The sequence below is a fragment of the Felis catus genome, chromosome A2, assembly GCF_018350175.1.
Source record: "Felis catus isolate Fca126 chromosome A2, F.catus_Fca126_mat1.0, whole genome shotgun sequence".
NCBI lineage: Eukaryota > Metazoa > Chordata > Mammalia > Carnivora > Felidae > Felis > Felis catus.
In genome coordinates, this window is record NC_058369.1 from 53,358,417 (window position 1) to 53,383,826 (window position 25,410).

Genomic DNA, 25,410 nt, shown 5'->3' on the forward strand with positions numbered 1-25,410 from the left:
GCACACTAATTTTCCTAAACCCAAACAGAAAAGTGGTTAAATACCACTATTAATGCCAACACTCTGTTTTGCCAAACCCTTGAAAAATAAAAATTTTGTCATTATTTGATATTTCTCCCTCAAGAAGTAATATAACCGTATTTAAAAATACCTGAATTCTCTTACTAGAACTAGTTTTAATTGGCATAAAATGGGAATCAATTCAGTTGTGGCCAACTCCCACTACTAAATCTATACTTTCTTCCCAATATAATAAACATAGTATGCAATTATGAACCTGGGAACAAAGTTCCCTTAGTCAGAAGAAAAGCAAATATGATTGCAAATCTTGAATGAGGTAAACAGCTAAGCACTAATTGCAAAAAAAATAAAAATAAAAAAATAAGTGCCACAGGACCAAACATCAATGGTTGGAAGGTGTCTTTGTGGTTGGGGAAAACTGAACCAAGGAATAATCTGTTATGTCTGGAAACGACGTATGGATAGGACTGCGTATGCGTGCTGTTGTAGGGTGGAGACCATGTGCTATTTATCATTTTATCCCCAGAACTTACCAGAGGGCCTGGCACAAAATAAGCACTCAATAAATGTTTGTGGAATGAAAGAATTCTGCAATTGTAGCTTACACAGTGTTTTTCTAACTTTAAAAAATATGGTCAACAGTAAGAAACACATTTTACACCAATTCCTTTTACACACAAACATACATATACATAACACAAAAGTTATGAAGTGACACTCTTTTTAATTTAGGGAGTACATTCTGATAGTTTCTGTTCTGTTTTTATTGGACTTTAACAAATATATATTGGTTATGACCCACTGAATTGATTTAATAACCCACCAGTGGATCAAGACCAGTAGTTTAAAAAACAGATTTATACTATTTATATTTACATTGCTTAGCTTCTTACATTTTTAGGCTTCACTAACTATAGGTCACTTTCAAAAATCACACAACTTTTTTTTATCTACACAAATGTTTAGAAAGTATTCAGATCAGCTCTAAAATGTTGCACCAGTTCTGAGTTTACTGTATTGGGATTCTCTTTGGTCAGTGTTGTTAATTATGGGAATTTCACCAACCAAAAGCAGATTGGCCCTACCTTACACCATACCCAATTTTTAAAAAATTTTACTTTAGAAAGAGAGAGTGAAAGCAGGGGAGAGGGGCGGGGGGGGGGGGGAGAGAGAGAGAGAGAGAGAGAGAGAGAGAGAGAGAGAGAGAGAGAGAGAGAATCTTAAACAGGCTCAATGCTCAGCACAGAGCCAGACACGAGGCTCGATTCCACATCCCTGGGATCGTGACCTGAGCTGAAATCAAGAATCAGATGCTCAACCGGCTGAGCCACCCAGGCACCCCACACCATATGCAAAATTTAACTCAAAATAAATCACAGACCTAAATGTAAGAGCTAAACCTATAAAGCTCTTAGAAGAAAATTTAAGAGTAAATTTTTATAGCTCTGGATTAAGCATTGATGTGACACCAAAAGAAAAGATAGATAAATTGGATTTCATCAAAATTAAAAACTCTTCTGCTTCAAATGATGCCAGGAAGAAAGTAAAAAGACAATTTACTGGATAGAAGGAAATATTTGTTAATTATCTGATAAAGAACAGTCAATAAATCTTATAAATTAACAATAAGTAACCCAATTTAAAAATGAGCAAAGGATTTTAATAGACTTTTCTTCAAGGAGGATACACATATGACCAATAAGCACATGATAAGATGCTTATGTGACGAGTCATTAAGGAAATGCAAGTCAAAACCACAGTGAGATACCACTTCACACACATCAGGTTGGCTAAAATAGAAAAGAAAATAACAAATGTTGACAAGGATGTGGAGAAATTGGAACCTCCATACATGGTTGACAGGAATGTAAAATGGAAACAGGCTGGCAGTACCTTAAAAAGTTAAACATAGAGATACCATATGATCCAGCAATTCTGCTCCTAGATACATACCCAAGAGAAATGAAAAAAATATGTCCATACAAAACCTTGATGTGAATGTTCATAGCAGCATTATTCCTAATGGTCAAAAAGTGGAAACAACCCAAATATTCATTAACCAAGGATGAATAAACAAAATGTGATACATCCAGACAATGGAATATTATTTGACCATAAAAATAATGAAATATTGATACGTTACAACACTAGTGAGCCTCAAAACATTATGCTAAGTTGAAAGAAGCCTGTCACAACAGATCTTATTGTTTGATTTCATTTATACAATATATCCAAAATAGGTAAATCTGTAGAGACAGAATTGGATTGGTGGTTGTCTATGGTTACCGGGACTGAGTGCTAATGGGGAGGAGGTTTCTTTTGGGGATGATGAAAATGTTTTAAAATTAGGTTATGGTGATGGTGGTATAACTGTCAATAAAGTGAAAAATACTGAATTTATATATTTGAAATGCATGATATTCATGTAAATTCTATCTCAATAAAGCTGTTAAAAAAAATGATTGGAACTCTGGAAAGATCAAGAAATAGGATGCATGCAGCACTTCTATGCCTGAGTTCAGAATGCTGAGCCGCGACTTACCTAGATTTCAGGCAAAGAAATGGGGTTTTCAAGGGTCAATAAATGTTCTTTGACATCCTATAGAGCTGTGGCACTTCTTGTTGGAGGGCACAAATAGAAGGGCATGGATCCATTGACTTAAGCTCTGAACCTTCTCGGAAGTGATACCCTCACGAAATTTTACTGCAAACTACAAAAAGGAACTTTCCGCACTGAAGGGAGAAGACCTAGGCATCTCCACCAAGTTAAGACGTTAAAGGACCAGAGAGCATTCTGGACAAGGACTTTCTTCATCTTTGCCTCAAGGGGGACCAGGCCTAGAACAAGACGCTCAGTAAATGACATGGGAAGAAGGGACAGAAGGAAAGGCCTCAAGTCCACAAGACCAGAAGCTTTCTTACTGGGCATCTGTTAACCCCTCTGGAGGGGTGGTCGTGGAGACAGCTGCAGAAGAAGCCGCCGACAGTCTACCCAGTACACTTACAAGGTAGAGCGCCCTAAACTGCTTCTCAAACTTAAGTCCCACGCCCCACGTCCTGCCCCACCCCCACCATGTGTCCCAGGCCCTCAGTGGAGGAAACACCACTGAAGACTTCAAGAAATTATGTTAATGAGTTTAAGAAATGCTTTTAATGATTAAAACCCAAACTCTGTCACTTTAAAGGACTAATGGACACCGGCGTGAAGTACAAATGCAAAAGGGGGGCACTGAAAGCGTGCAGGACCACTGGGCCGTCAGCTAAACGGCCCAACGGTGATCCTCAAAATGACTTAACTTCTTTTTTAAGAATGTCATTAAAAATAACAACTTGTAAGAAAGAAGCCTCGCAGACCACAGTGCGAAGGGTGAGACACACCGGCCTGGGGATGAAGGCGGGCTCCGGAACCCGCACTTCGTGCTCTTCCCAGACGTGGCCCTACGGGTCCCTCTCTGAGCTGCGTTCGAACGCCCGCTCTGTAAAATGGGACCATTTCTGAGCCGCCTCCCAGCGGTGGTTGTGAGGAACGAACGAGGCCGAGCCGAGTGGGCGCGCGCCAAGGCAGCCTGCGCGGCCAGGGGCCCTACTGTGCGCCGGGCGGCTGGCGCCCCGCGCCGCGTGCTCTCCGCCCCCGCGCCCGCCCCCGCGCCGCGCCGCGCCCTCCCCCGGCCCGGCCCGGCTCGGCCTCGGGCAGGCGGGGCCGACCGCACTCTGAGCCCGAGCCGGAGCCCGAGCCCGCGCCCGCGCCTAAGCCGCCGCCCGGGGCGCTCGGGTCGGCCGCCGGGACGCCGGAGCGGGGTGCCGCCGCAGGTCAGTGTCCGGGTGCGGGGCGGCGCTGGGGGCGGCGGGGCCGCGGGTCGAGGGGGAGTCCGGAGGGCGGGGAAGCGCCGAAGGGTCGGGGCCCGAGGAGGGCCGGGGCTGCGGGGCCGTGGGGCTGAGGGGACCGGGCTGCGGCGTCGAGTCTGAAGGGACGGGAGCGGGTAGGTCCCGGGCGAGGGTCTTGCGCGCGCGCTGAGAAGTCCGGGCGCAGAAAGAGCCCTCCAGGCGGGGGAGGGCACGGGCTGCACGCGAGACGCCTCACACGGAGCGGCGGCCGCGCACCGGGAGACGCCAGCCGTGCGTCCCGCGCTCCCCGGACAGGCCCCCTCGAGGAAGCGCCTGGGTCGCGGTCCGAGAGAACTGGGGACCTCCGAGCCCCTGGCGGAGGTGCGCGGGCGTCCAGGAGGCGCTCGAGGCGAACTTTGGGACCGAAACGCGGGCTCCGATGCGTGTCCGTCCCTCGGCCGTGGAGTCTCCTGCTCAGTCCCCAGAGCCCAGGCGGCGGTCACTGTGTGGGGGCGCGGTGACAGTTGAGCGAGGGGCACCCTTGGGGTCACCCCCTCCCGGCGCCCTTGAGCGCTGTGCAGGCCGTGAGCCGAGTGGAGGGGCTGGGAGGTTGGCCAGACTCCCTAGGGTCGCAGGGGGATGGAGAATGCGTGCGTCCCCCGCCCCACCCCCGTGTTGGGAAAGGTGGAATTACCCGGTTGGGGGCTCCTACACTTGCCGAGCCTCAGCGCCCGCTCTGTGTACTCTGAGGTTGGGAGAGGCAGGTAACTTAAAAAGCGCTGGTCCCTCAGTGCAGGGGTTGCAAAGTGGGTGTGTAGCTGTGGTACTGTATGCCTTGGTATTTGGGGAGGAGCCTAAGGTAAGGAGGCAGAAACTGGGAGTAACCTATTTGCTGCTTTTATATAAGATCAGTTGTTAGGTAAAGAAGGGGCCTTTACCTCTGCTGGGGATCAGAAGGCTGCATTTCTAAATTCTTCTTGTTAGCTTCCGTTGCTTAGGTGAGTCGCCTCACTCGAATTGCATTTTGCGAAATGTGTTGATGTACCCAGAATTTGCAAGGTGATGTTGGTGACGATTATACTATATAGTGATTATTTGGCTGTGCTGTTGTTTTAACATAAGAATCTAATTCACTTGAGTCTAAGGATAATTCACTATTTTCTTGGGAAGACTGTTTCTATTTTAGAGGAATAAAGTCAAATAATAGTAATCTGCCATGAAGAAGCTGAAGTTTTTCTTCTTTTCCTTTTAAGATTGGGGGATGAAGTGTAAAATTAATTTTGTTTAAATCATCATCTGAAAACAAAACCAAGCAAGATGCTGAACTGAGTTGTTAGGAACCCAATTCCTGGAGAAGTCTCCTTATTTTGAAGTACATTATTTTAATGTCAACTGTTTTTATCATTCATGAAACAAATCCTAAGCAGAGTTGTTGAGAGAAGAGTGAGTAACTTATTCTTTAAAAGGATCCAGGTATCATCTTCCACAAATCTCAGATGTTCTGTGGCCGTCTTCTGTCTATAGCTAAATGATCAATCACTCACTGAGAGCAGAACCAAACGGATGGTGTTAGATGATTTAGGAAACCCTTCTGGTATAGAGACTGACATAGACATTCCCTGGGGCTTCTCTTTTAAAGAAATACTTCACACCCTTATGACTGTTTTGTGGAAGACACTTACCCATGTTACCAGTTAGCGTTAGGAGTGACGTTTCAAGAGAACCTGTTCAAGTTTTAACATAATTTTTGTGTTGTCTGTTGTCAGGTGCACAGATGCATTCTGTGGCTAATACGGTGCCATAGTGATATATGAAAATTTAAAACCAACGTTATGTTAGCCAAAAAATGAAGCTTGTTACAAAACCATCTATTTTGCCTTACTCTGTACTCCACGTGGTTTTTCTCCGTTATTTAAGTTATATATGTTAACTTGCTGATAATTATAACTGAAAGCATCTTAGAATCACCTCGTGACCAGCTTAATCTTCTACAACTCATTGAAGGGGAGAAATGTGTTGTTTTCATTTTTAAATCAAAATTCTTTTTCATATTTAAAAGTTTGTTTCTAGTCTTTACAATAACTACTATAAAAGCATGGCATTGATGAAGGCTGAAGGTTTGGAGAATTCTTGGCTAAGATTTTTGGACATTGTTTTTCATTCCTTTAAATTATAAGAATATAATTTTAAAAAGTAAAACATATATGTCTGCCAGCATCGTATTCTTTATTGAACTTAAAATACTTTGAAATATTTTTGTGATTGGTGTTTTTAATAATTGAATACACTTTTCTTTCAAGGGACAAATTTCCTTAATATTCATTTCTTCGTATATTTCAGAATTACATTTTAAAAACTATATCAATTTTTAAAATTCGCTATTAATTTCAAAATCCCTATGACATTTAAATTTTATATAGGAGACAAAGCCTGACTTTAGGCGTATGAATTAGAAATGCATTACTGATCACGGCTAATTGCTTTTAGTTAGTAAGTTACAGAATTGTAAACAAATACTTATTTTTCTCTCTTCTGTAATTCTCTGAAAATAAGATGTTTGCCATGAACCTTAATTATTAAGATAATTATGCATGTGAAAGCTATGTGAAAGGCAATGCTGTGAAAACATACACAAGTATTAATACACTTCATTTAGTTTTCAAATTGTAAAACGGTTGCTAATGACAAGACTTTCATAAAGTAGGGGAAAAAATGTTAAAGTAATACTTCACAAATTCTCTTATAAATCCTGGCCCATACTTTTACTTCTTTGATAGGATCGATTGATCAATCGATCGATCTATCTGCTAATGGATAACACAGAAAATGTCATCATTCGGATTTGTGGGTGTCCCACTAAATTCATTGTCGCTTGAACTTGGAAATATATGTCCAAAGGTATAGTAAATGTACTAGAAGAAGTTTTTGGTCTCCTCTGTTTCCACTAAATAAATACCAGTTGTAGAGGATTTTTTTAAAAATCACTAATCAAAAAAACTTGATTTAAGTCACCAATCTGTAAATGTAAACATACGCTCCCCGCTCTTGAAAACAGTTAAACTGAATTTTTAAGTTGCTTTTCTTATTTTTCCTAGCAAATCTTGATATTAGGGTAGGTAGTTGAGGCCTAAAAGCAACAAAAAGTGCTTACAGAATCCTTTGAAACTGATCTAATTTGACTCCACCAAAGTACAGTAAGATTTGTGAATAACCATCTTGCAAGCATAGACAGCCCCCACATATTATACATGTCATAACATTCTAGATAAAATTTTTTAAGTTGAAGGTTATTTGAAATTTTCATGGAGTTTCTCATTTACTACTATTTGTATTTTACCACAATACGGAGGTAGATTTTGAGAAGTTATATGGCATATGTTTTAGAACTAAGTTAATAAAAATGTCACGTTTTATTTTTATTTACCTTAATTATTTAAGTTGGCTCTTGGAAGGAAATAGATTCAAATACAATAGACCATATTTTGGAGATGGCTTTCTAGATGTTAAGACAAAAGATATCACCAATAAGAGTATGTGCTTATTTATTTTTTTGAATGTTTATATACCAAGAAATATTTTTCTTCAACAATCAATGCATATTAACATTTTAATACTGAATATTTAACCCAGAACATGAATGTTTACATTTTTCACAGTTTCAGTTATTACAACGGGGCAAGTCACTTGTTCTTTCTCCTATCTGATTACTAAGCAGGCCTGACCCTGCTTTGCTTCTGAGATCAGATGAGCTCCAGCACAAGCAGGGTGGTAATGGCCATTGATCACTTATCCTTTCTAACTCTGCATTTCCTCATCTATGAAATGGGAAAAGTATTGCAGTTATTGTTCTACGCTTTTGTTTTTTGTTTTTTGGAGGTTTTTTTTTTTTTTTTTTTTTGGTATGATTTTAAGACTTAATCGTAAAACCTGTGTATCTTAAATGATATGACCTTGTCCTGAAGTTAACTGAGCAGATATTTTAAAGAGAAACTTCATGGTTATCCACATCATATAGCTAACTCTTCTACAAATGCTAATAATTCACCTTAGTATTAATTTTGAGATCATTGTTAAGAATGAGCTAAAGATAATACTTACCATGTGATGATCAATTTATAAAATGTTTCTGGAAATATTTCATCACTCTTCAATTTTAAATTTTATTTCCTATTCTTGATGATTTTCAATAAAAAATCAGACAAATAATTTTTTTGTTTTATTACATTATATTTGTGAGTCCTGTGTAGACACAACGTGGATCCTCTTGTGTCAACATTGTGTGTCTAATGCCACCTAGGTGCAGATTGTGCTTTTATTTGATAAGTTCTATTCTTTACATATTTTTATGGTATACTCTGTGAGTGTTTAATGTATGTTATCCAGGAGCAGGTTTATTGTATAATGAGGCCTGTGAACCTTCAAATCAAAAGACAGGTTTTTATCTCCAACTAAAAGACTAAAAGTGACTTGTACTTGTTGTAAGAATTGGGTCTTTTTCTGACAAGCTATAACCAAAAATTGGCTTTTAGAAGCTTAAAAATGAGTATGCCTCCTAATAGCCCACCACTTTACTAGTAGGGAGTAATTGGAAAACCATGCATCATCCAAATAATAAATTAAAATATTTTTTAGTGTTTATTTTTGAGAGAGAGTGAGCACACAAGCGGTGGAGGGGCAGAGAGAGAGGAAGCCTCAAGCCTCTGAGCTGTCAGCACAGAGCCCGATGCAGGGCTTGAACTCACAAACCCTGAAATCATGACCTAAGCCAAAATTGGATGCCCAACCAACTGAGCCACCCAGGCACCCCCAAATAATAAATTTTAAATTCTGCTTATGAATTGTTAAATACATCTTGTTGTGAAGTGTCTCCTCTGCAAGAAAGTAAGAAACTTGATTCCAGGTCTGAAGCCCATTCTGTTCTGGGAATATGGAGCTACAGAGCCCATGTAGGAATATAATTAAAGGGTTAGGGAGACAGAGGGCAAAGAAAGCTTAGGCCTGTGCCTGTAGGTGAGTGTTCCTTTTCCTGTGGCTTCCCCTTCGGGTTGGGGAGGAGGAGCAATATTCACTTCCACTCTCTTCCGTTTGGGCTTTCTCAGAGTCATTGCTGTACCTTCAGCTATTTCAGTGACTAGGCCGTTCTCAACTTGAAGATCTTTTTTGCGACACGGTGCGATGAGTCTCCTTTCCCTACTGTGATTTCTCAGATATAAAGGGAAAATATGAAATGATCAATTCATGCAACACAAATCAATTAAAATTGAAATTTAAAACTTCATGGTCAGGTTTTAAACTGGATCACATAATGGTTTAGTTCAATTTGATTATCTGTTTAGGAGACATTCTACTTCATTGATTTTAGATAATAAATTCATTGCTAGTTTGACTGATTCACTATTTCTTAAAAAACGCTTTCGTTTGTGAACTCATCTAGGAGAGTTAACAATGTGGATAAGACTTACTGAAACAGATTTTCTGACCTTCTGGCAAGAGTTCATATTAGCATAAACCTGGGGTGTGAATTCCTTCACAGTTTACCACAGATAAGGAGAAGGGAGATAGGAGGGAGGTAGAAAAATAGGGAAATACCCTGAGTAGGAGTGTAAGAGATCTGTGTATGGTCAACTCCCACAATCGGCAGATTGGAGTTACCGTGCACAGACCTCAAATACAAGGTTGGTTTCTAAGAATTTACCGTGCTCCTCAGTGACATCACAGAATTTTAAAATGTCTCTGGGGGCCCCGGGTGGCTCAGTCAGTTAAGCATCAGACTTCAGCTCAGGTCATGATCTCACTGTTCTCTAGTTAGAGCTCTCATTGGGCTCTGTGCTGACAGCTCAGAGCCTGGAGCCTGCTTTGGATTCTGTGTCTCCCTCTCTCTCTGCCCCTTCCCTGTTACCACTCTGTCTCTTTCTCTCAAAAATAAATAAGCCTTAAAAATTAAATCTGTATATGTATATATATGTGTATATATATACATATATATATATATCTTTAAATTCTGAAATTGCCACCTAGCAGTGCTGTTCTCTCTGGCTCTGTAAGTTGCTTCAGGAGGGAATCTGGGAAAGGGACTGGAAAGAGAATATTCTTATCCTGTATGTTTAAGAAATAAATTTTCCTTTATAAGGAAGGCAGTGGGGAAACAGACCTGTCAAACTCTCTGAGTACAATGATGAAGTGCTAGGAAGAACCCCTTAACTTTGACCCCACCCCACTAGCTGGCATTTCACCTCTCAAACTGTATTTGTCATTTGAAAGTTTGAAGTCCACTTTCAAAATGCCAATATTCCTAGCAGGGTTGGTTCTTTAAATCACTGTCAGCAAAAATTTGAGAGCTTAGTTCCTAGTTTCCTTGCTACCTGAAAACAAGGCCTTTAGGGAATAGATAACATGCGTGGGAGTTTGAAAGAGGTGATCTGGAGGAGGAAAAATAAAATTAAGGTGATTCATGTTCCAGTTTCTCCATAAACCAGCCTCTTTGAAATGAATAGGAAAGTAACCATTGGAAATAGCAGTGATCGGAAAGGATATATTTTCTCATACATGCCTTTATTTTTCTCTGAAAAATCAATACAAGTCTTCCTTAAACCATTTTTTCCCCTCAAAGAAAACAAGTTGTTATTCTCCAACATCAACTTTCCTAGGAAATGTAATCAAAATTAAGGTTATGAGTTATGGTAATCAAATATCTGAATATTATATCTCATTATGTCTTTTTATTTTCACTACGATGTTAGACAAATTATCTAGTGTCTCCATGAGTTAGTTCTTCCAGACTTTTAAAGTAGCTTCTTAATAGATTGAAATGAGGGGAACCTTTCAATCACACTAGAAAATAATGTACTGAAGTATAAATAATACTTAATGCTTTTGCAGATCCACAGATCATACAACTTAATACATGCTTTATTTTTTATTTTTATTTTTTGCCAACAGTAGTTATGGCAAGCCAACACATCTCTGTTAGAGATAGAAGCTTAGTAGCCATGTCAAAAGCAAGTTCATTAATTCTGTGAATCAGCTGACAGTAGTATTTAACAGTTAGGTTTGGGCCACCCTCATGCAAATTGTTTACTTGCCATTCACTTTTTCCAGTGTTGTGGAAGTCTGAATCTAAAGCAGAGAATCCCAAAGTCCTACCTTGCTAAATGTCATTCTTTTCTGTCAGTTGATAATTACCTGTGTAAACAAGTTTTTGATTGCATGTGGAAAAGTGTTTAGATAAATTCTGTCACTTGTTTTATGTAGTGGATACAGTTTGTGAAAGAGAACAAATGTATGAATGGTATATATATAAATGAAGAAGATACTTTAACAAATTATTTGCACATGTCGGTAAAATCCAGAAGAGTGAAGAAAATACTCAGACATTTGCCAATGTAGGATTACTACATGTTTTCCTAAAGCATTTGGAACTAATTAAAAACATCCTGGCTTTATTTAAAAGCAGTATAATATATTTTTAAGCTTTGTTTTCAGTGAGGTCCAAATTTGTTGGCATATAGGACTAGAGCAGTGCAATGTCTACAAAAATATAGATTATCAGTTACTTGAAGCAGGTACTGACTGGGTTTTATTCATCTTCCTAGCTCCAGCATATAGCACCATACTTAGTAGGCACTCAATAAATGTTTTAAAAAGAATGAAGAAATCGTCCAAGGCGGTGGTTCTCAAGTGTGGTCCTTGGACCAGCAGCATCGGCATCATCTGGGAACTTGGTAGAAATGCAAATTCTAGGGCCACACCCAAACCTACTGAGTCAGAGAAACTCTGGGGATATGTTTTAACAGGCTCTCCAAAAGAATTCTGATAGATACTGTTTTGGAACCCCCCTTCTCCTGCATCCCATGAGATGGCTTGGACCTACACTGATGAGTGCACTTAGTTTAGATTATTTTTAGTGGGCCTTACCCTTGCTATAGTTAAGTTCATTGCTGCATTCTCCCCATTGATAGACTCTCTTGGCATCATCCTGTAAAATTAACTCCATTGTATTACTTAAAGAAGCTCAGTGTTGTCAGTAAGCTTGTGTCAAGAGAGACTAGCCGGCTCACTTCATAGTCTGAGTGTTACTGGTTCCTCTTACCTTAGAATGGTCGTCAGGAATCCTGAGTCTCCAAATACTCCAAGTTCAAATACTACAACTTCAGGACTTGGTTTTATAAGCTCACTGGGGATGATTCACCCCCAGAGGTTTCACATTAAACAGACTTACAAGATAATGGATTTATACGCCTCAATTCTAGTTTAATAATAGAACATCTGTGTACCCTTCCTAGTGATTATTGATGATAATTTTTTTTAATTCTAAAATTTTTGTTCTGGAATTGAAGAAACTTGTACTTTTATATATTTCTGATGTCACTATGATTGAGTTCTGGCTGCTTAGAAAGAGACCAGGCAGTGTATCAAACACTGGGATGCTGTACTCATACTTGTGGAACATTTCCCGAAGATATGCAGGATATAGGAAAAAAAATATACACAGAGACTTTCATAAAAGCATTGTTATAGGGACCAACATTTAGAAGTAACTTATTCAATAGCAGGGAAACAGTTAAGTAAATTATGGTGTAATCACTAGGTAGAATGTTACACACTCATCAATGACAATTTAGAAAATGATAACAAATCTGAAAAATATTGAAAGTAGCATAAAATGTATTTGCACTATTGACTACAACCTTATATAAATGTATGTGTATGAAAATGTCTGCAAGGGAAGGAATATACAAAAATTATGAGAGTTATGTTAAATAGTGAGGGTTTTAAAATTGTTTATATTTTTCCCTCTTTTCCAAAGTTTAGCCAGTAATATAAAATTACATCTGTAACTAAAAGCATACATTTATAGCTTTTCTGTTTTTTAGTATATCTGTAACTCTTATCAGTAAAAACCAAGGGAAAGAGCAAATCAAACATTGAGAATCCTCTACCTATTTTATTCCTTGAAAGCTAGTGAAGATAATGGTAAGACACTACATGAATTCTTTTTGGTTATATCCAATTTTATTTCATACTTACTTTAATTCCACATTTTGGTCTCCTCTGTAGTCTTTGCTTGACTAGCCTCTATTTGGAAGGAGAAGAATATCCCATCTCTGTTACAGCTTCTTAATTTTCTCAGCCATACATAAGATTTGATTTGGTTTATATTTATGTTCCCTATTTGATCTTTAGCATACACTGACAAACAGAGCTTTTATTTTTTATTTATTTTTCAAATTTCTAATGTTTATTTATTTTTGAGAGAGAAGGGGTGGAGAGGGGCAGAGAGAGAGGGAGACACAGAATCTGAAGCAGGCTCCAGGCTCTGGGCTGTCTGCACAGAGCCTGACATGGGGCCTAAACCCATGACCCATGAGATCATGACCTGAGCTGAAGTTGTATGCTCAACCAACTGAGCAACCCAGGTATCCCTAAAAGGTATATTTTTAGTATATTATATATGTAATGTGTATTTAATATAATATATAAATAAACATAGAGCAATACATAATATACATACAAGTATATGTGCATACAACAGGCCAGAGCAATAGCCTTTGAATTAATTCATTTTTCCTTTTTTCTGTTGCATTGTTCTAGAAATCCCAAAGGGAAAATTAAGTGGTTTTACCTTTGAACCAGATTACAGGTTACATTTTTCTTGTCACTTTCTTTGGAACCTCTTTTGAGTTTATATCAGCTTGATGTCTTTTTTTTTTTTAATTTTTTAACGTTTATTTATTTTTGAGACAGAGAGAGACACAGCATGAATGGGGGAGGGTCAGAGAGAGAGGGAGACACAGAATCTGAAACAGGCTCCAGGCTCTAAGCTGTCAGTACAGAGCCCGACGCAGGGCTAGAGCTCACAGACCACGAGATCATGACCTGAGCGGAAGTCGGACACTTAACCAACTGACCCACCCAGGCGCCCCAGCTTGATGTCTTTAGAATAACCTTTATCTAAATGAAAACAGTTGTAAAAGCTTTTATAAATTTTGTATCTGGAATATTGAATATTTCTCTCTTCTTTCTATCTTCCCCGTTTCTGATAATTTAGTCCTTAATACAAGGTAAACTTCAGCTAACAAAATTCAGTTTATAGCACTTAGAATTTGTGGTTAACACAAACTTCATGTGATGATACCTCGAAGGACAGATTGACTGAGAAGAAGCTCCTTTTTAACGAAGATTTATTTATTCAACAAATATCTATTGAGCTCCTTCTTTGTGCCACGAGCTGTTTTAGAGAAGAAGGATAAAGCAATGAACAAGACTAACAATTTCCATCTCTCCTAGGGTTTATGATTATTGTCAACTAGATTTAACAAGAACAGTAGTGGGAGAGGTGGTATCTAAAGAAGCCACAGGTTGGCCTATGTCCTGTGAGTAGGCAGCATTGCTAGACCAACATGGAGTCAGACAGCTGTCTTTGAGTTGCGTATGAAGTAGGGGAAAACCTGTGTCCTTGAATATTTTTCCTGGGTCCCTTATTACTATATTATTTTAGTTCATATGTATGTATTATATACTATGAATAATGTATTATTGCATTACTTTCTGTCTTCTCAGTAAATTTATTTAATTTATTAAATTTATTTAATTTATTAAATTTATTTAATTTATTAAATTTATTAACAAAGAAGGTACAATGCACCCTTTGTTAATAGGGTACTACTGTTAATTGAAAATCCAAATGACAAGGTGATTATTCACTTTGCAAAAGATTTATTTTAAATGTTCTCACAGTGAATATATATATATATATATACACTTTTAAATTTTTATTTATTTATTTATTTTGAGGGCGAGGAAAAAGTGCTTGTGTGCAAGTGGGGGAGGGGCAGAGAGAGACACAGAATCCCAAGCCGACCTCAAACTGTCAGCGCAGAGCCCAACACGGGGCTCGAACTCAGAAACCAAACCTGAGATGATGACCTGATAAGTTGAGCCGAAATCAAGAGTCAGACACTTAACTAACTGAGCCACCCAGGCACCTCTCACAGTGAAAATATTTAAGGGGTGAATTATACAAGTGAATTTGTAACCTAATTACTTATGAAAAATTATTTATACTTAATAGAAATGTAAAACAAAGTTCACTGGGACTATCCCATTAAAATATTTTTTAAAATCCCCTCCCCCCCAGGAAATAAAGTTAGCTACTTTTCTTTAATTTTTTTTTAAATGTTTATTCAGTTTTGAGAGACAGAGAGCGTGAGCAGGGATGGGCAGAGAGAGAGGGAGACACAGCATCTGAAGCAGGCTCCAGGTTCTGAGCTGTCAGCACAGAGCCCAAACTCGTCGTGAACAGCAAGATGGTGACCTGACACCAAGTTGGATGTTTAACCGACTGAGCCACCCAGGCACCCCTAGCTACTTTTCTTTAAAAGCCAATAAAGCGGACACCTGGGTGGCTCAGTCGGTTAAACGTCTGACTTCAGCTTAGGTCATGATCTTGTGGTCTGTGAGTTCAAGCCCCGTGTCGGGCTCTGTGCTGACAGCTCAGAGCCTGGAGCCTGTTTCAGATTCTGTGTCTCCCTCTCTCTCTGACCCTCCCCCGTTCATGCTCTGTCTCTCTCTGTCTCAAAAATAGAAATAAACGTTAAAAAAAAACCAATAAAGAACTTTTATATATCTAGACTATAATATTTGAGCAAACGGAAACTCAGATACTATTTGAAATGACTATCCTTTGGTCAGATGATTTATTATAGCTATTTCCAATTGCTATACTCACATATAAATTGTCTGTCATTTTGGTTCTGATGTTACATTGACAGAAAATATCTTACTAACCACTTAAACGTAAGTTGTGAACAACATGACACTTTTGGGGAAAAACGATAAGGAAAATACATTTTGAAGGAGCTTATGTGAAGTTAAATAGAATTAATCCATTCATATATAGGCTGCCATGGCAAAATAGAGTGCAATATAGTTCAGATATAATCAAAACTCTCAAATTTTACAGATTTCACTGCAGTTTATTCAATTCCACAAACTCCACAAGCATTTAATGAGTGACCGACCACTTGCTTTTCAACACTAGATATCCTTACATAGGAAATAAAATCTGCCCATCTGAAAACATGGCCTTAGAGACAGTGAACTAGTACTTCTTAGTCTGGAGAGCATATCATGCTGGGTAGGTGAACCAGCATCTAGCACCAGGGAGGCATATAACCACAGTACAGTAAAAGCTGAGAAAATCTAAGACATTTTTAGGTTGTGCACATGATTCATGCTGTGTATTTCTCTATGTCTGCTGGAACAATCTTTAATCCTAGCAAAGTACGATACATACACACGATTAATTTGTCTCTATTAAGCACATTACATTTTAAAACATCAGGTTGATATCCTTTGTCATGCAAGGTATGTAAAATATTTACACTGGCCACCAGCTTTTGAATTCAGGAAATGCAAGCTAATTTTCATCTTAGCTGAAGGAAAACAATTAGAAGCCAGATCTACTCAGAAATGTAATTTAATGCATCCCATATTTTGTATTACACATTTATATTTGCTGATTCTTTGCTGTCATGTCTTACAATTTTTTTTACATGTATTTTTTTAAATGTTTGTTTATTTTTAAGAGAGAGAGAGAGAGAGAGCACAAGTGAGGGAGAGGCAGAGAGAGACAGGAAGACACAGAATCTGAAGCAGGCTCTAGGCTCTGAGCTGTCAGCACAAAGCCTGACACGGGCTCAAGCTCATGAACCATGAGATCATGACCTGAGCCGGAGTTGGACACTTAACCGACTGAGCCACCCAGGTACCCCTCTTACAATTTTTATGTACGAATTCTGTGTGCCAAGAAAAATTGTTAATTCATAGAGGATAGAAATGAATGTTGTAGTTCTTATTCCTCTTACATATATATGTACTGCATACCTTCCCTAATTCACAGCCTATAGCATAGGGAACTGGGTATATTATCAGTACTTTATAAAAATTCTAAACTTGATTTGATTTCCCTAATTCACAGCCTATAGCACAGGGGACTGGCAATGATAAGTGCTTTATAAATACTTCTAAACTTGATTTGATTTCCCTAATTCACAGCCTGTAGCTTGGGGACTGAGTGCATTAGAAGTACTTTATGAATTCTTCTAAACTTGATTTGATTTCCCTAATTCACAGCCTGTAGCACAGGGAGGCTGGGTACATTCTAAGTACTTTAAAAATATTTTTAAACTCGATCTGATTTTGAGGACAGGTTTTTTCATATCACTTGTATCGGATTCTCAGTGCTAGTCTTCTCTACATATTTAAGGAATTCCCTAAATTACTCTTTATTGTATTTAACATTTTTTGATGATAAATAATGATTTGAAATTAATGCCAGAAGAGAGATACATTTTACTTGTTGTAAATCGGGCAAAATGGGATATGAAAAGGGGGAAAAATGTTAATTATAGACTTCAGCATTCTGTGTTGGATCTTTTAGTTGTTCTGGTCAGAAAAACAGGTTTTAAATGGCCTAAGGGCCAGAGCACTGTTTTACATTCTTGTTTGGAGGCTTCTAATAGCAACTGTAACAAATTCTATTTAATACTACAGCTGGAGAAAAACTCATAATAATGTACAGTAAAATGTCATTAAGACTTCTTACTCATGCATAAAATAGAACAGGTTCCTTTTCAAACATTTTGTTAAGTATTAGATAAAAGAGTATCAAGTTTGGGCCTATTGATTTGTTTATAGTATATAAAATAATTTAATCACTGTGCTATTTCATATATGAATCACAAGTGTTACCATCATTATTTAACAGTTAATCTCCTTTCACAAGGCAGATATGGGTTTATGAGCGACTTGAAATCAAAATACCAAAGAAATTGATATACATATAAAAGCAAAGCAAATAGAGGAACCTTTTTTTTTTATATGGCCTTGTGACATCTCTGTACACCCCCTCTTCTCAGCAGGCTTTCCCTCTGTGGATATAGAATGAAGGTAGGAGTCCCTTAGCAAAAGATCAATGCAGGGAATTTGCACTCTCCACCCTTGGGCAGCCTGCCATTATCCTTCTGTAGCCACACCTGTTCACCTCCTACTAGGGCAAAGAAGGGCCCTGATAGAAATACCAAGAGAGAGAAGCAAAATGGCTGGGAGGGTAGAGCCTGATAAAAAGAAAGAACTGAAATGAGTTTTAAGCTTTCTCTTGCTGATGATCCAGATTTGTTTCCTTAGTTTTGTTATTCATTTGTGTATGGCTGGAAACTGTGGATGGCACACATGTTCAGGTAGGTTGTAGGCACAAAGGGAGACACCAAAACTGCTAGAAGGAGGAGTTTATAGTCCACATGAATCAAAATGGGGTGAAATTGAAACATGTAACGAATACTTCAGAGCAGTATATGATTAAGAGCTAAAATAAGTAAGACAGAAAGCAAATGCTACAAAAGTTCAGGAAATGGCACATCGGTGGGGAGTGGAGGGTGTACCCAGAAAAAACCATGTAGATGGGTTAAACAAACTTGAAAAATTCAAAGATTGACAGGGTGACCTTTTGGGGAGAAACAAAAAAATATATACAGAAAAAGAAACACGGGAATTAAGTATGATTCCTTTAATGTGAAATATCCATAAGAGGCAAATCCATAGAGAAAGAAAGCAGATTAGTGGTTGCCAGGGCCTGGGGGAAGGGGGAGTGACTGCTTAATGGGTACAGGATTTCCTTTTGAGGTGATTAAAATGTTTTGGAACTAGATAGAGGTGCTGGTTGCACAGCTTGAAGAATGTGCATAATACCACTGAGTTGCGCGCTTTAAAATAGTTAATTTTGTGTTCTGTGAATTTTTCCCCATAAAACAAAGAAAAAAAAAGTTCAGGGTTTGAGGCAGCCTAAAAGGAGGGGAAAGGAATATCCAGCCTAAGAAAACAAAGCCTAGAATAATGCGTAAGCATGGATTGGGGGGAACTCTGCAGAGATCAACGCATTTGAAGTGGATGTAGTACGTGTATGTGAGTAGGAGAAATATGGTTGGAGATACAGATTTTAGGTCAGATGAGAAAGGGTCTGGAATGCAGGCAAAGGAGTGTGGGTTTTATCTTATAAGGAGTGGTGAGATTCCAGGTCTTGAGAAAAGGAGTGGGATGATTTAATCAGGAGATTAATTTGGCAGTAGGGTGCAGGGAAAACAGGAGGCTATCGCAACATCTGGACATAAAATGAGCAGGGCCTGTAGGAACAAAGAGGTAGGGAAAATGAGACTGATCTGCTTATAAACCCTTAGTTTCTGACTTGGTACAAGGTAAGTGCAAATGGAAGCATAAGCATTTAAATTGTCATGACATTCAACCACATAATTTCGCATTTTGTAAAAGTATCCACAAGGATTGGAAAGAAAAGTTCCTTCACCTCAGAGTTGGAGCCCTGAAGGACAACTGGACTGGACTTCGTGACTGAGTCCTGTAGGCAGTCATCAGCCATGTACTCATTTTTATGGCATGTTTACTATGTGTCACACATTGTGCTAGCCACTGAGAGTATAGCAGTAGGCAAGACTTATGGAGCTTCCTGTATCCTAGATAGCCCTTTGTCAAAGGATTTTTAGAAATGAAAGGGAGGCATGCTTCAGCTCAATGTAAGGATTCTAATTACTGCAATTGTCCAATGATGGGAGAAGCGTTGTGAGGAAGTGAATACTATGTCAGTAGAGACATTCATGCAAAATGTCAAGACGTATTGTTTGATAGTACAAATAAACCGGATGACTTATAGGGTGAATCCCTAGCAATTCCCTAGCCTATAATATTAATTTCATAGAACATATTTCTTTCGCTGTTGACTGTATTGGAACACCAGTGTATACTAAGTGTCTAGACATTTTCATCAGAATTTGTAATTATGTTTACCTAAATTTGAATGCACATTCAATTTTAAGCATGTCTGTACAGTTAGTTCCACAGTTCTTTTTAAAGAAAGTACTGTTCTAATGACTTCTCACCCATCATTTAATTCCACCTTTAATATTTGTGGTAAGTTCCTCATCCAAGTGATGTTTATATCTGCAGAAGCAAGTTATCTAAATCACAGTCATGCTGCTGATCTTAAAATCATTCGTTCTCCCTCCTGTGATATATTGCTTGGGTTGAACAAGATCAGCCATGACTACCCATTTTTGGAATGTCTTTGGGATTCCATTTTGATGGGGGTGAAATTTCAAATTACTTTTATTATTCAACTTTTTATTTATTTTTAAATTATTTTTGCTTTTATTTTTTTTTAATTTTTTTTTTTTGAGAGAGTGTGAGTGGGGGAGGGACAGAGAGAGAGGGAGACACAGGATCTGAAGCAGGCCATGCCGTCAACACAGAGCCCATCGCAGGGCTCGAACCCGAGTTGTGAGATCTTGACCTGACCGAAGTTGAGCAACCGACTGAGCCACCCAGGCACCTCTTACTTAGCTTTTTAAAAATGTTTATTTATTTATTTTGAGAGAGAGAGCAAGTGGGGGAGGGGCAGAGAGAGAAGGAGAGAGAGAATCCCAAGCAGGCTCCACGCTGTCCACAAAGAGCCCAAGGTGGAGCTTGATCCTATGAACTGCGAGATTGTGACCTGAGCGGAAATCAAGAGTCAGACACTTAACTGACTGAACCACTCAGGTATCCCTGCTATTTAACATTTTGACATAGTTATTATAAGCTTCAAAACTGTACTGTCAACATTTAGCAGCTGGAATTAATACAGATTAATTGCACTTTGGAGGATCTGTAGGACTTACACTTCTATGGGAGTGTTATCCTCACTATATTTTGGGGAAAATTCTAGAATGGTTTTAAGTAAGGAATGTTATTTTTTTAGTGCTTATGGTATCAAATGAAGAGAAAGGTTAACTGAAGAAGAAAAATCATTTTTGTTCTAGTAGAATATTTTCTTAAAATAGCCCATTTTCATTAAAATATGTGTAAAATTTTGAATTGTGCCTAGAATAGTGCCTGGTATATAGTAGGTACTCAATAAATACTTAGTGAGTATTGTTCATTGGATGTGGGGTGATGGTGGACAAAGCATCTCAAATGGAAAAATAGTATGAGCATAGGCACCAAAGTAGGGAAAATGTGAATTTAGAGAAAAGCCAGGGTAGTCTTCTGAAGGTAGCATTTGTCTGTAGTTATCAGTGTAAAAATACCAGTGTGGTTATATAATTTAGTGGGTTATAATTTCTGTATAATATATGAAATACCAATGATGACAGTTTCTGATGTTTATATCCAGTGAATAGCTGAGCTTAAACATAAAAGGTTATTACCTGTGACTAATCTGGGTTTTTGAGGTCCTCTGGCTGTCCCCTCAGTTCTTGCTCTAGCTTTCCTTCTAATTTCCTCTCTTTCCCACCCTCCTTATTTCCCCCTCATTTTTGCCATTTCCTATATTCTCTTTTTTCCTTTTTTTTTTCTTTCCCCTTTCTCTGTTTCTCGCCTCTAATGGCTTTCTTCCTTTTTTCTCTGTTTCCCAATTCCTAACTTGTCTGTCTTTGGTTAGGTCTCTAACTAGAATATGGAAATAAAATGTGTTTTTATCTACTTGTCAAATGATGAAGTATGGATTTTTTTTTATCCTGAATTTAGCATGAACAAAATGTTTATGTTGCTCTTTCTGAGATTTACACATGGATTTTGATTGGTTTTATAAAAATTTTTTGAATCACTGATCTTCATATTGAGAGAAGGGGGTCAATAGACCTTGATTTGTAAATCCTGGTAAAGCATAGTAGCTTGTTGAATTAACTCCTAATTGTCTCTAACAACCTTAGTTTTATCTCTTTTTCCAAATGCCAGTTACATCAGATATATCATATGATCCTTCATGATCTAGGTTTTTTTTTTTTTTATTACATCTCCATATATGCAATTACACAAGAGCTGGAACATTTGTCTGTTTTGTTCATTCTTTATCCTCAGAGCCCAGAACACTGCTAACAAATATCAGATGCTCAACAAATAATTGTCATTTTTTATTTCCAATCTACAGTCTCATTCTACTTCCTAATCCTAAGTAGCTATCATGACTTTTTGGAGTTATATTGTCACTAGGACAACTTAGTTTATAATTGATTTATAAATGTAACCGTATGAGTTCACGTTTAGAGAATGCTTTCTTTCCATTCAGTCTACCCTTTAGTCTACTCCACAGCTTAAATCCTTAGCCAAAATGTCACTAAACTATCCTTCTAAAGGACTGTTCTCAAGCACCAAAAGAGTAATCTAGCTGTTGATAGTAATAATTAATGTTTATTGAGTACTTATTCTGTGTCAGGCTCTGTTTTAAGCGTTGCGTACATTATCTCATTTTATTCTTCCAGCAACCATCGAAAGTACACACTGTTATGTCTATTTTTTCAGATGAAGAAATAAGCACAGAAAGGTAAAAATAGCCTGCCAGGTGATAAAACTAGGATATGAACCCAAATAGTTTGAACCCAGCCACCCTGTCTTGTATTCTTTAACAGCCTAATTTTGCAGTATTTAATTTGCTAGAGAATGAGATGTCTACACTCCCACTCTCACCACCATTACCACTACCACCATTCCACACTTAACAATTAGATCTACACAAATATAAACTGTATTCAGGTATAACTGTGGATTAGACCTAAACTTTTAGTTGTTCTGGTTGACTGCATCAGTTTGCGTGTCTTGTAAGTGCTAAGAAACTTTAAGTACTTATTCTTGTAAGTTGTGACAAGGTAAATCACCAGATCTTTAACTTACGTTCAGTAATTCCACTATCACTTAAAACCAACCACTGTTAAGAGATTGTTCATGTCCATTTTCCTCTACCTGTTGAGTCTCTTACGCAAAAGTCTTTTTTTGTCATCTCAGGATCAAAAGGCAAATTTAATAGGAAGTTTTATATGACTGTTGTGAAAGTCTAAGGAAGGATATAATTGGCCCTTCTTGAGTCTGGACTGTAATGGAATCAGCCAGCATTTAGGGAGAATGTAGTGAAAGATTTGGTTTGATGGGATAAAAATTAGTCATTTGGGTAAGTTCATATACTTTCACTTTCCTCCCAGTCCACCAAAGGGAATTTTCTTTTGATAGTACAACACCCTGTTCCTTTACCCTTAGAAAAGTTGATCTTGCAAGGAAGGTCATTTCCTAGTTTTTGTGAGGAATTGCTGGAGAATGAGTAGAAATGAACCGGGTATGAAAAGCTGGAGGGCATCTTAAAGTGCTGGGAAAGGGGAGGAAGAGGGAGAGATTATGGATTTACTGGGCTGGGAATGGAGAAAATGTTGAGGAGGAGGGGTTTAGGTGAAGGAGACATTTTGGAGAGTGCAGTGTGTGAAAAAAATTGAAGGGAAGTAGGGAAAAGGGATATGAGAAGCGTGAATTGTGATTATGAACTGAATCTTCTGTAACAAATTTTGAAATACCTGAGTAAAGAATGGAATTCCTTTTAATCTTACAGGGAACGAGGAGTGGCCCAATTATGAGTTGAGTTGTGTTTCTTTCATTCTTTAGAGGGAGAAGATGGATTGTTAGTTTGGGTGGTGTTGAGTTTGAGGTTCCTGAAGGATCTCAGGTAGCAGTGTCCAAAAAAAAGTTGGAAATACAAATTTAGAACTCTTGAGAGAACAGTTGTGGTTACAGATAAAGATGGAGGAGCTATAAGCAAGCAGATGTGTTTATGGAAAAGGGTGAGCCAAGAAGGAACTTTCAGGACACATAAAATAGAAACACTCAGAAAGAAGAGGTACCAAGAAAAGCCACCCTAGTAGTAGTCATATGACCAGATGAGAACTAGGAGAAACTGGTCTTCAGGCAGCTAAAGAAGGAGACAGTTTCAGTGATAAAGGATGAACCAAATATCAAATACTATAGAACACCAGCGTGCTAGAGCCAGCTCAGACTGGCTTGTGAAAGTCAGCTGTTAAAATTTTAAGATTTTTGTGAGCCAATTATTATCCACAACCATTATTTAAAATACAGTGGTGTATACTTGCTCTTAAACAAGTTATGTTAAAAAAAAAAAACACAACAAAGGTATGGGGCACCTGGGTGGCTCAGTTGGTTGAGCACTTGACTCTGATTTTGGCTCAGGTCATGATCCCAGGGTCATGGAATTGAGCCCCCCATCAGGCTCTGTACTGAGTGTAGAGCCTGCTTGGGACTCTCTTTCTCTCCCTCTGCCCCTCTTCCCAGCTTGTGCTCTCTATATATAATTAAAAAATTTTTTTAATAAAAACAAAAACAAAAAACAAACATAATAAACACCACAGGCATCACTTCCTAATCATTATACATTGTTGATCCTTCCTAATCACGTATACATTATACATTACACATTCATTATATCCGTATGGTAGAAATGCTGTATAGCATGTGTCACTTCGCCTGTTCTTTCCATCTCCATGCTCAGTGATGTCATGTTGGTAGCATGAACTCAGTCACGGTGGAAGTATTTATACCACCGAAATTGGCAAATACTGCAAATCAGAACATTTTTCCCTGAAGGAGAACCACTTGTTTCAAACACCAGAGCAACTTTGGATAAATAGAATTGAAAATTGAGACTAATGAATTTAGCAAGAAGGAAACAACTTGTAAATTTTGCTTAAGTGTCAGTAGCAAAGTGGGTTGAGAAGTGAAATAATAGAAAGTGAAGAAACCTGTTCAAATAAGTTTGAGGAGTTAAGGCAGATTATTACTGTTTTTTTTTCAATTCTTATGCACTTTTGGAGATTAATAAATTAATCTCCAAAAAAAAGGAGTAACACGTGCAAATTTTTTTATGGTAGAACTTTTCTGTTGGAAAGTCTTAAAGAACTGGCTACCTACAGAACACATTTTGGGAAATGTCATTATATTTCACAAATAAGATGATACTGGTTATAAGTCTGAGTGAGATAAATATCCCCATTATTAAAGGTTCTTAGTTTTCTAAAGGAACAATGTCAAGAATGGATGTTGAATTTTATTGAGTATTTTTTGCATTGTTTGAGATAATCATCTCATTTCTTTTAAAATATGACCTAGTGCTGTGACATGTTATTTAATTGATATTCTGATGGTAAATCTTTACCTGAGGTAAATCCAACCTGATTATGGTGGTTTGTTCCTTTAGTATATGATTGGATTTGCTCATTAGCATTTTATTTATAATTTTAAATCAGTATTAATAAGTGGGACTGGTATTTTTCTCTTTGTTTTTCACTACTTTTTTTTCTTTAAAAAATTATTTAATGTTTATTTATTTTTGATAGAACACAAGTGGGGGAGGAGAAGAGGGAGAGGGAGACACAGAATCTGAAGCACGCTCCAGGCTCTGAGCTATCAGCACAGAGCCTGACACAGGGCTCGAACCCACAGACAGACCATGAGATCGTGACTTGAGCTGAAGTTGGATGCTCAACTGACTGAGCCACCCAGGCACCCTTTTAATATCAATATTACGCTCTTTTTGAAAAAGTAATTTGACCACAAGTTTGTATATGTTTTTATTCATTCAACTTTGTCACAAGAAAATGATCTCTTCCTTGAAAGTTAGAAAAAAATAATTCAGAAAATTATCTAGTCCCAGAGCTTTTTGGGAAGTAATTCTTTGATAAGTTTTTG

General features: G+C 38.1%; 2 protein-coding genes across 5 annotated transcripts in view; one reads left to right on the forward strand and one right to left on the reverse strand.

Annotated features, from left to right (window-relative positions):
- Positions 1-3,152: 3,152 nt before the first annotated feature.
- On the reverse strand, positions 3,153-11,553 carry LOC123383953 (serine/arginine repetitive matrix protein 1-like). The gene is made up of 4 exons (XM_045052598.1): positions 11,417-11,553; positions 8,916-9,048; positions 4,541-4,700; positions 3,153-4,348 (listed from the first exon to the last, which is right to left on the reverse strand). Exons 1-4 carry the CDS (start codon positions 11,551-11,553, stop codon positions 3,282-3,284), a joined length of 1,497 nt encoding a protein of 498 aa, XP_044908533.1. The 3' UTR covers positions 3,153-3,281.
- The window catches only part of PPARG (peroxisome proliferator activated receptor gamma), a 135,472-nt gene continuing 113,816 nt past the window's right edge, over positions 3,755-25,410 (forward strand). For 2 of the 4 annotated variants that reach the window (XM_019825091.3, XM_011280215.4), the window contains exon 1: positions 4,342-4,844. The gene's annotated coding sequence lies outside the window, so the exon portion shown is untranslated. Of the gene's footprint in view, positions 3,832-4,341; positions 4,845-25,410 lie in introns of those variants that run through there. The other 2 variants (XM_006928991.4, XM_011280216.3) reach the window with 2 other exon arrangements.

Bases quoted from the DNA above. Each gene is read 5' to 3' on its own strand.
- LOC123383953 (XM_045052598.1), bottom strand. From the start codon at position 11,553: ATGCCGATGCTGCTGGTCCAAGGACCACACTTGAGAACCACCGCCTTG. The intron at 9,049-11,416 runs GTCAGTACCTGC...TTTATATCTGAG, and splicing joins AGGAAGATGAATAAAACCCA to AAATCACAGTAGGGAAAGGA. The intron at 4,349-4,540 runs GTAATTCCACCT...GCCCCCACACAG, and splicing joins GTGTAGGAGCCCCCAACCGG to TGACCGCCGCCTGGGCTCTG.